Below are 11,520 nucleotides of genomic sequence, written 5' to 3' on the forward strand. Positions count from 1 at the left end.
AACAACCTCAGCATCTCCGAAACCGAACCCGTCGATATAAACAAGCTCCGTATTGCTCTTTCTCACAGTTCTGTTCTTGTCTCTGTCTTTTGTAAACCACACCACCGTGACGGTTTAAAACCTAAATCTTCGTCTTCTGTGGTGGATTTCTTCACGCCGGTTTCTCCTTACAGCGATTTATTGGTGGGGTTTGGCCGTGCCGTTTCTGATTGTGGTCTCACTGCTTCTATTTACGATGTCATGGTAACATTTTTTTATAGTAACAAACAAAGAAATAAACTTTTCATCTTTTCTTGATATCCCACTACCTGAATTTGACATCTTAGTTCTTGGGCATGATTATTTTTGTTTCTTGTTAATGACAAGTTTTGAGTTTAGTAAATACCTCAATTAGTCCTTGATATTGTACCAAAAGGATCCCAAGAATTGCAAAGTGCATTTATTATCAAATGGTTCTCTTACATTATTCACTCAGTTTTCTAATTCACCGGCGATGTTACTGACTTAATGTTCATTACAGTTTCTTCAAATATTGTCGAAAGGACAAATTTTATTAAAATTTTACAATTTCACGGATCATTTTAGATATTGATGATGTGAGAGACTAGATTGATACCGGCGTAGTATAATTTTAAGGACCAATTTTAGTACTATTTGCTTGTTTTATGTTTTCACATTTTACAACTTTTTTATATCATATGTGCAGTTTATTATTTTGGCTACTCAACCAATTAGATAACGTGCATGTATCAACTTGCTTCAGCGTCTTGCAGGTTATTCCATCCCTGCGGAGAATGGGAATTGGAAAAATGATTGTTAAAAAAATCCTGAGGTATGTAATTAACCACCTTTTGACTCTCTTCTTTGATGATTCAATTCAGTGCTAATCTGCATGGTTTCTATACTAGATAGATCTGCATGGTTCCTGTACTAGATAGATACTCACTTTAAGAATGCAGCATAGCAGACTGAAATAACCTTTTGTTGATGACATGATAATCTTATTCATGTAGTTTTTGTCACGTTTTTTTGTTGGTATAGAGTTTTGGTTTGACTTTTGTCAGTTTGATTTTTCAATATTTGCACTAAATGCCAGTCAAAGGGAGAATAACATTTATGCTTCTTATTTGAAATGTAAGTTTCTGATTTCCACCTAAAGGTGATGAGTATAACGGGTCTTCCCATTTTAGGTTAAAGATCAATACATAAAGTTCCATATATCTGAATATGATCTATTTTGCAGAATGCTTACAAATAGAGACATCTATGACATAGCAGCCCTTTGCTCAGAGGATGAGAGGTTGTTCATTATACTTCTAGAGTGCTTACTTTGATCCCTTTTTTGAACAACAATTCATGTTCTCAACTTTTTGTCAGGTTGTTTTTTAAGGCTTGTGGATTTGGTGGTGACATTTTGAGCTCTACTACCATGATGTACACAAGAACTGCTTCATCGACAACCCAGGAAGGCGAGAGCAAACCGTAACATGTGCAGGCCAAAAGCTATTGTTGGTTCCACCTCTGATTGACAGACCCTACAAATCAGGACAATAATATAGAATCCTATTTGCTTCACTGTATAAACAACTAGCAAAAAGAAGATTGTCGTGGGATCAACCAGAAGAGTTTCAATGTTGCCATTTTTGTCATTCTTCGCTAGTGTATATTCAACTCTGCAGGGACAATGTGCAGTTGCAAGATTTTTTTGTCATGCTTTCACTGTAAATGCAAGAAACATTGTGGCTTCTAGAACATATTGTTGTACAAAGCATATCGTAAATTCACCTTCTAAAGATTTCAGTGTCATCTCACAAGTATTCTAGATGTTTTTGTCATTAAACCATATATTTTATGTAAAATGATATTTTTTGTGTGGAAAAGCTTATGTAAAATGATATTAAATTGGTCTTTTATATAAAACACAACATCACGTGAACTCCAATAACACCCCCAACAAATAAATTAAAAAAAAGAAAGAAAGAAACATGTGCTTAAACATTATGAGATTCCTGTCTTCCTAGGATAAACTCAACAGGGAAAGAAAAGATTGACAACTTGACAGAAAGGTGTCCCCTGAATGGAGCTTAAGTATAATGATTTTCTGATATAAAAGAAAAGAAGCCTTTAAAGTACAGCAAAGCACGTTTATTAGTTTCTTTTTCTGTGTAACCATTGTCTGTCTAAAGAAGCTTAAAGGATACAAGATCCCTTTGAGTCTTGTTTTTTGTTTCTGCATCCCATATGGGGATTATACAGGTCGAGTTCTGTTTGATATCTGCTCATGGACTGCATCATTCCACGTCACTGTGGAAGCGCCATTGGTATGCTGTTGGGTGGATTGATCATGACAGCAAATATTGCACCAAAGTTGATGATTCTGGGAACGCAAATCCTGTTTGGAGAACCAAGTTTGCTATTCCTGTTGATGACTCGGCACTGAACATCCGAGACTTGGCTTTGAATGTGGAAGTTTACAGTATAGACCCCATATTCTTCAAGGAAAAGCTTCATGGCTCAACAACGGTTGGTCTGAAAGAGTTTCTTGTCAAGCAATTAAAGAATTCCGAGGTGTCCATGCCAAAGCAAAAGGAGGTTCAGAGCTACCAATTGCGAAAGAGGAAATCCAGCAAATCGAGAGGTTTTATCGATATTTTGATTTGTATTTCGAATGCAGAGAAAGAACTAAGTTCTCACACAGGTATGCAATTATTTCATAATAACCTGCTAAAAACAAATTTGTCTTTCCTCTTCAGCATTTAGCCTTTGTTTCCCATTTTTTAGAGAATGTCCACTTTTTTCCTTGAAATTGTAGAGAGTTATCAGGTTACTTCCTAAAATCAAGAAATTGACAAAAATGACCCTCAAAATGTAAATTGTCAGTCATTTTAGTCGCATATTATCTTTTGGGTAGCATTCGAGTGTTAACTAACAAGTATGAGAATTAGTTTGACAATTTGATTTTAAATACTCAACTTCATGGACTAATTTGAAATGTTTGCCAATAGAAGGTAACATGTAGACTAAAATAATCAACAATTTACAATTTTAGAGACATTTTTGCCCATTTCTTAATTTTAGAGACCAACTTCTTGACGCCCTACAATTTCTGGAACCGGTTCCTGCTTCAATATACTAATAAAGGGTTGCATAATAATCTAGGAGGAAGATGACAAGTTTGATTTTCAGGTTACCTCTAGTTCTTTTAAAAATTCTTTATGATCTATAAAACTGTAAGTTGGTTAACAGTAGGTAGCAAGGAAGGAACAGTGCTTTTAGATTACGGCGACAATAACCAGTGGACTGCACAGGAAAGATTAAGGCAGGCTTACCCGCAGAAGCAGCCAAAAAATCATGCACACACGAATGTGCCAGACTCCTATTCAGTGCCACTCACCACTACAATCTACTCTGATCAATATGTGGGTGAACAAAGCTACCATGCAGCAGCTGGACCAAGTTATCAACCACCAAGAACTAGAACTCCTCCTCCACCATCACCACCCTCTAATGTCGGTTACATTCCCACTTTTCTCCCAAGAAATGATGGCTTGCCTCCAAGCTTCACAGACATACCACCGTCTAGGGAAGAACACGGTCAAAAGGTGCCTCCAGGAGTTGCATTGGAAATAACTGCTGAGGCATTAGCAGCTGGTACTGTTATTTTTGGCGATGACTTCTTGCCAGGATTTGATGTCATACCATCGTAGGAGATGCTATTGCTAACATAAAAGCTGATTCTCCTTCCAGAACCAAACATTAACCAGTTCAAATAATTACGTATGGCTGCACGCAACCTATCAGTAGTGTTGGCCATTGTATTTGGTTCCACATTCTTAAGATTGTTATTCTGTCAAATAAAGTGCTGAGATTCATTTCAGTCATTGGTCTGAAACATTAAGATATTTTATCATTTATAAATTAAATTAGCAATATTTTCTTTCAGGGAAGTTGTTATCCTCAATTGCTCCGCGCTAACGGTTTTGGCACGAAATAAGGTAGCCTAATATCAAAATCACAGATTAGGACCATCTACAGTTGTTTAAAAACTGCAAAAAAATCAAGCCCTTAAATATTTTTTACTGTATATATTATAAAAACTACTGTAGTTATCCATTTCCAGAAATTGAATATATAATTTAGAGATTGCTTACCAAATGGTGTATATAGTAGCCCTATGGCGTATACTATAAATGGATTTACAGATAATTCAGGGAGCTTAACATAAATAAGATATCTTCAAGGACTATAGCAGGCTAGCAATATAATGCGATATAAAATTTATTTTGTGTATAGGTACTTTTCCACTTCCAGGCTTTTCTTTAATTGGTCTCTCATGCCTGATGAATTTAATGAGTATGAATCAAGACGCCCTAAATGATCGCCATCCATCTGATCAATTGCGTCAGTATCTTCCTGTATTATATGGATTTGCTGTGAAGTAAAATGGGAAGCCTGAGTTGTACAAAGTTCACATTGCAGGTTGTAGATATTGTTTGTTGGAATTGCCCGCAAACATCCTTAGAAAGTTTTCAACAATTGCAATAAACTCCTCCACTTTTTCTTCATGTGGCAAATGGCCACATTGCTTAATTACTTCAAGCGATGCTCCTGGTATGACTTTTGAAAGTCTCTCAGCATTCCACGAAGGAACTAGTCGGTCACTATCACCGGTTACAATCAGAACTGCAAAGTCAAACAATATCACCAATTAGATCACTACATTAGAAAAAGATACACGATTCGACATGAAAATTGGGAACAAGGACCAGCAAAAAAAGATCAAGGACACAAACAAGTCATTATGCAAATGAACCTATGTATAGGATCAGTGACATCACCAGGACAAGATATTTCATTAAGTCTTTTAGAAAGTGACGGCTTTGTATTAGATTCCTCATCCAAAATCATTGCAGCAGTGTATTCCACCAGTGCCTTATCCCAATCCTTAATCCTCAATGGCTGCAGTCAATGCTAACATCCGGGTGAGTACATACTGTTTGAGAATTATGATGAAAATGAAAGAAAAATATATTTACAGAATAGGAAAAGAGAAAATTGTTGTGAGACTACCTTTGTATAACCACTAAGAACATGTTCAGAGACCTGATTTGGGTCATACCATGAATTTCGAACCGCAGCGGTACCAAACTTATCAATTGCCATTCTTAACTGAGATTCATATGAAAAAAAGGGCCACCAGTCCAGTGGTTGTGACAAATTATAGACGGTGTCAGCTAAAGAATTGTAATCAAACTAAAGATAGAAGCTAAAATGCACAAAATAGTATTCAACAACAAACAATGTAACTAGATTTTTCCTTGCGTAGCGGACTATATGTAACCAGATGGTATTTGAGCCAATAATTCCATGTTTCTCTTGGATTATATAATTTCCAACAATGATTGAACCAACAAGGTTGATGTAACTGGAACAAAGATTATTTAGTATTAATTACATTAGCCACGAACAAATTTATTACCAGCATTATCGCAAGGGAAGAACGCAGGATAGTTGATAACAGTTTCCTATACAGAGAGTTGAGCATATCTGTCATCTGCTTCATCATTCCTGTTATTGCCATTGCAATGTTCTTGGTAATCTTGGACAACAACTTGTAAAGTCCAACAATTGGATTTTTTCTGATAGAACTGTTGTCTTCTTTCATTTGATTATCTTGTTTTGATTGATTCTCTTTAACAATTTTGGGTGTAGTTAGTGGCGCGAAAATTGCTGGGGCGATTAGGATGATAGCAGCAACCCGCTCAGGAGCTTCAAAATATGTATTAACGGCTACAAGTGCACCGGCTGAGTGCCTGGCATATCATTTTGTAAACTTCTAAGAAAAAAGAGACTACAGTGCAGATTCATATGAGAATATATATTTTTTCCATTGGTACTATTACCAGTTATATAGTTTTAACATCTGATTTCAATGAAGAAGAAGTTTAAGACGAAAAAGGAAAGATATTGCCGTGAAAAATATGTAGTTTCATTTGCCTACAGAGGGAATTCCTTGATTCTGATTCCATATATCATGTCTACTACCTCAAAATGATAAGATAGAAAGATAAAAACATAGATAATCACTTTTTAACAATTAGGATTGGCATGTAAATGTTGAACTTGTGAAATTTTAGATAAAAGTAGAGAAAATAATAAAAACTTCAAATATCATTGATAATAACTTAATATTGACTTCACAGTGGCTTGACAAAAAGGCTAAATATTAATCCTTATTTGTAGAGATATATAGACTCAATCCTAAATAAAAAGAGAAATCAAAAAACAAATTATAATAAGTAAGAGATATGAATATTAATCCTAAGAGATAATCCAAGATATGCTGAGATTGAAAACTGATCATGGGAGATAAACCAAGATATTCTGAGATATTATTTTATATATTCTAACAGTAGCAATCAGGAATATCAGATAAATACATATCTAGACGCAGGGATGCAACTTATGATCACCTATATAGGTGTCAACTTATGACAACAGATGCAAGCAGGCTCAACTTAGATTGAGGGAAGTTGCCTAACAATTATACAACAATAACAACCAAGCTTTATGCCACTAAGTAGCGACTGGTACATGGACGAATATCCATTGTGAAAAAATAAAGGCACTTAGCAAAACAAGAGATAGAACATTCACATACCCTACTAAAATTGCCTTCTCAGCTTTTAATAAATCAAAGAAGTGCAAGGTAGCAAGCACTGAAAATGCCATGGAGTATGCATTTAGAGGTTTTGTGTCTCCTGTTTCAGAAGATAAGTTTACCCTAGATGTCAATCCAAAGGCTGGCCTATCAAAAGCTAAAACTTTTGAACAAGTAGCCTCAGCCAAAGGCTTCATAACCTTTTTCCAAGAGAACACTGAGGCTCCAAACCCATGTAACAGAATCATAGGCAAACACAGCTTGTTGATTTGATTAGAAACATGAGTCTGGTTCTGGAAAATGCTTTGTGTCTGAGATTCAGCATCATGTATCTTGTGGTGTATATGCACTCCTTTGAACTCACAAAAATAACTATCTGGATCAGCTAAAAGCTTTGGATCCACTAAATCTTCTTGATCTATTCCAGCTATCTCTTTCCTTTTCTTCTTTGATCCCATATCCAACAACTGCTCTGAAGAAAAAGGTTTCAACACGAACATACAAATCACATAATATAAGTAGCCCATTAAATAAAGACTTTGAATTTATCTACTAGTATAAGCACTTCTGGTAGATACTATTTGGGATAGTTTATGGATACATGTCCATAAGCCGTTTTTAGCTTATTTACATAAGCTATTCAGAATAACTTAGAAAAACATCTTATAACTTATATCAATTATACAATAAGGGATGCACTTAACTGATACTAGTTGGCAGTTACATAAACATTACATTAAAAGAAAGAAAGAAAAAAAACAGCAATTGAGAAGTATTGATCAGAGAAAAAAGAAGAAGAGTGAGGACCTGAACCAGTAACGGAAGAAGCTGAAGCAACGAAGGGATTGTTATGAGTAGCAAAGTTTGGAAGCCATGAAGCAAAAAACTTTAGAGGAGAAGGACGTTTGTATAAATGTGTAGAGTTATGGAAGGTAGTAGGATTATGAGTAGGAGGGGTGACCCTCAATTTCCCACAATTCATCGTCTCAAATCGCATTTTAGCTTTTCTGATGCTCCATTATATCATTCATTCAGTGCCTTCATTCGTCCAAACGGATAACCTTCTTGTAACTTTGTAAGGGTATAATAAGTTTTTTTTACGAACAAAAATGTTTTAATTATTTTATTTAATCTTAATTGCAGTTTTGATCCTTTTAGTTTTATCAATTTATGAAATTAGTATTTTAATTTAAAAGTCGATAGTTTTGATCTCTCTTAGAATTTTGAACTAAAAAAATAAGGATTTGAAATATTTTAAACGACGTTGTATACAATTTTATGATATAAAATCATCTAGATGCACTAATTATTTATATATCATTAATTAAATTATAAAAATGAAAGAAAAAAAATTAAAATTGAAAGTTAAGTTTTTAGAAAAATTTATCATAATTTTTTAGGCATTAATCATTTTCAGTGATTTGGTCCCTCTAAGTGTTTATCCTAATTAAAAAAATATAATGAATTATTAAAATTATCAATTTCGTAAATTGACAAAATAAAAAAATAAAAACTAAAACTGTAATTAAATATTATATTTATTATTATATTTTTTAAAATGTTTTTGGAAAAAGGTTATAAGTTTTGATTTGATTGAAGAAAGGGTTAAGAAATTGAGTGACATTTGATAAAAACTACTCGATCATTTTCTAAGTTATTTTAGTTTAAGACACACAATCAAAAATAATAAATTTAGATATATTTACTAATTTTTATCTTTAACTTTTTAATTAAAAATGAAATTGATATAATGAAAGTTTTGAATTTTTTAAAATTGAAAAATATAATTAACTGTATTTAATTTTTTTTAAATCAAAATTAATTTGAAGACAAAATAAAAATACTTAAAAAACCAAAGATCAAAAGATAAAGGGAGTAACATTAACAATTCTTCTCTCTTTTTTTATGTATTCCTTTGGTTATAGTTTTATTGATTCATTTGAAACAACAAAATTGTCCCAAAATAATGGTTGTTTCAATTTTCAATCTAAATATTTTCAATTGTACTATTTGATTAATAATATTTATATTATTTTGAATACAAGATTTTTTTAATTATATTTTTATGACATTAATAATGCACTAATAATCAAAAAGAATAATTTCATAAAATCAAAATTATCTTTTATTCGTTTATACATTTTTTTTAATACGTGTAAAATTATCAAATTACTCAATTAATTTGGAATGATGGAGTATAAGTAAAAATAGATCTATAAAAATAAATGTATTTGATTCAAACAACAAATGTTGATGTATTTAATTTATTAGTCTAAATTTTGAACAAAATACATCAACTTTTATTTATAAATAAAAACAGAGCAAGTAGTTTATCAATGTTTATCATTAAAAAAAAATTATACAAAACTATTATTCTATTAAGGGTTTTCAACCAAAAAAAAAATTTAAAATGATTCTATTAAGGTTTTTTTGGGTTTGTTATTCTATTAAAGGTTTAATTGACAAAATGTTAATCTCTTTTTAAATAACCAAGACACGAGACATAATATAAAACAAATTTTTTGTATGCGTAGAAACTAACACATTTTCTTAACCTGTAATAGAACACATCAAATATCTTCCAAATTTTTTACCATATGAGCTGCTGTATTTACAAGCTTATAAAAAATCAATTTAAAAATATTATACAATATTAAACGGCTGCTTAATATGTACTAAACAAAAATAATAATTATAAAATTAATATATTATATATATATATACATATAATCAAAAAGTGGCAAATGAGTTAATGAAAACTAACCAGCAGGTAGTATTAATTACAAAGGATTATCAATTCGTTTACGATTAACCCAATTGCTGTTTTTTATGTCTTGGGAGTTGGGAGTTTCCTACTCTCGTATTGTTTTTTTGCGTGTACGGGTCATTTCTTGGAGTGGACCCTTTTTTTATACAAATAGTGATAATACTACTACTAATATATTAATGATAAATAAGTTTTTTCTTCTATAAATAGTCTAATTTTTGTTTTTAAGTCCCTTAAAAAGTTGAGTACAAAACAAAATCTATTGTAAAAGTTTTCATCATATAATAGTTCCACGAATATTTCCGTCGATAATTTTAATCGTTAATTTCATTTAATGTTCACACACATGACCCACAAAATATTAAAGGACAATAATTGAATTTAAGATGCTAAGTTGTGTCATTTTACGGGTTTTATTTTTGTTACAGTTGAGTTGTAAGTTGCGATAATAGTAAGACAATGGTTTTTTTTATATATGTTTATAATTTAATAAAAAAAGTATTTTGAAGTTTAAAGTGGTTGTATGTTGTTCAAATTTTGGTATGATATTATTGGATCGTATATGAACTTAGTCGTTTGCTCAGTTTTTAAATTTTAAATGGCAATTGAAACACTAATTATATCACATTGAACGATCATTGTTGAGTCAACATTTTTTTTCTCTATTTTATATTTAATTTGTTAGAAAAATAATTAAAGATTATATGCTACAAAAAGAAAAATAACTAAAATAAATTTTAAAATGATAAATAATTAAAATGAAAATTAAATTAAAAATAAAGAACAAAAATTATATTTTAGCTCAAAATCAAAAATCTTACCGTCACTGTCAAGTAGCAAAGTACCCTTACGTTGGCACGAATCCATGAATTTGTGGTTAATAGATGAAATTGCCATTATATAAAAGGTTAATAGTGTTTTTGGGTTCTGCAGTACGGGGCAAATCCAATTTTAGTCTTTAATAATTGTTTTAGATTTTACCCCATCATTTCATATTCTTCAATAAATTTAATCATTTGTTTTTGTTGTCTTTTAAAACGACTGAATGAAAATGTTCAATGTGTTTTCAATCCACCTTAATTTTCAAAATAGTTAACATAATTTATTTATTTTTAGAAATTATTAAAATGTTATTAAGTAAATTAAAATTCCATATCACTTTAATTTTCACATAATATTTTATTAAATTAAGATGGAACCAACAGACAAAAAAACAAAAATTGAGATGAAACCTAATATCCAACATTTTTTAAAATGGAAACTAAAATTACAATTACAAAGAAAAGAAAAAAAAAACTACCAACCATAAACTTAGCCGCACTAACCTAACCACCAAACCAGCAACCTCAACTTTTTCCCTACCCAAAACCAAACTACATCCTCATCTTATATCCTACACAACCAAACCCAGGAAAAAGAATATGAGACAATAAATCTCAACTAGACAAAATTTAATCTTCTTCTCACGAGTTCGTCTTTTTCTTTCAAAACCAATACTTGACCACAATATGAGAAAAATTAATTATCAATTGGATTACATGTTACCAACTCGATGCAAAATCCTCCATAGTTCAATTGGTTTTTTAGGTTATGATAAAATGAATTGTCACAAGCACGTTCTAAACATCCCAATCACTTTAGATTTGATTTCTATAAAAGTCAAACGTAAAAATATTAAATTCAATCGATATGACAAAATAAAATATTTTTCTATATTTTTCACTAAAAATATAAAAGTTTAAATATATTTTTGATTTTTTTTCTTTTATTTAATATTCTTTTGGTCTTTTTTATTTTGATCATTTATTTTTTATAATTAGTATATTTTAATATATGTGACAATCGCAATAAAAGTTATAACAACATTGGAATTCTTTCAAAAAAATATCTATTGTTTTCAAAATACTAATTCATGATAATAATTATACCATTATTTAAAAAAATTGTGATAAAAATGACTAAAATACATCATTTATAAAAGATAAATGATGAAAATAAATTAAAGAAAAAAAAACCAAAATAAAAATTAAGTAAAAGATAAATGATGGACAATATATTCAAACCAAATATAAAACATAATTTATTTGAAGAG

General features: G+C 30.9%; 3 protein-coding genes across 5 annotated transcripts in view; 2 read left to right on the forward strand and 1 right to left on the reverse strand.

Annotated features, from left to right (window-relative positions):
- The window catches only part of LOC101498757 (GCN5-related N-acetyltransferase 3, chloroplastic), a 3,027-nt gene extending 1,221 nt beyond the window's left edge, over positions 1-1,806 (forward strand). Inside the window, exons 2-5 of the mRNA XM_073368555.1 lie at positions 2-243; positions 774-832; positions 1,244-1,300; positions 1,378-1,806. Coding sequence (XP_073224656.1) covers positions 2-243; positions 774-832; positions 1,244-1,300; positions 1,378-1,486 — 467 coding nt within the window. The 3' untranslated portion in view covers positions 1,487-1,806. The remainder of the gene's footprint in view (position 1; positions 244-773; positions 833-1,243; positions 1,301-1,377) is intronic.
- A 137-nt stretch (positions 1,807-1,943) lies between these two features.
- On the forward strand, positions 1,944-3,942 carry LOC101499080 (uncharacterized). 2 transcript variants are annotated; one of them, XM_073368553.1, is made up of 2 exons: positions 1,944-2,698; positions 3,247-3,942. In XM_073368553.1, the coding sequence occupies exons 1-2, from the start codon at positions 2,242-2,244 to the stop codon at positions 3,705-3,707; spliced, it is 918 nt and encodes a 305-aa protein (XP_073224654.1). In that variant the 5' UTR covers positions 1,944-2,241; the 3' UTR covers positions 3,708-3,942. The 2 variants fall into 2 exon arrangements, with proteins under 2 accessions (XP_073224654.1, XP_073224655.1); XM_073368554.1 differs by having other exon boundaries at positions 3,250-3,942.
- A 171-nt stretch (positions 3,943-4,113) lies between these two features.
- Positions 4,114-7,724, reverse strand: LOC101499394 (uncharacterized). Of its 2 annotated transcripts, none has more exons than XM_004502741.4 (6): positions 7,469-7,724; positions 6,662-7,133; positions 5,480-5,813; positions 5,071-5,169; positions 4,839-4,959; positions 4,114-4,683 (listed from the first exon to the last, which is right to left on the reverse strand). In XM_004502741.4, exons 1-6 carry the CDS (start codon positions 7,656-7,658, stop codon positions 4,469-4,471), a joined length of 1,431 nt encoding a protein of 476 aa, XP_004502798.1. In that variant the 5' UTR covers positions 7,659-7,724; the 3' UTR covers positions 4,114-4,468. The 2 variants fall into 2 exon arrangements, with proteins under 2 accessions (XP_004502798.1, XP_004502799.1); XM_004502742.2 differs by having other exon boundaries at positions 6,662-7,128; positions 7,469-7,608.
- Between the last annotated feature and the right edge of the window lie 3,796 nt (positions 7,725-11,520).

The sequence above is a fragment of the Cicer arietinum genome, chromosome 5 (assembly GCF_000331145.2).
Source record: "Cicer arietinum cultivar CDC Frontier isolate Library 1 chromosome 5, Cicar.CDCFrontier_v2.0, whole genome shotgun sequence".
Lineage (NCBI taxonomy): Eukaryota > Viridiplantae > Streptophyta > Magnoliopsida > Fabales > Fabaceae > Cicer > Cicer arietinum.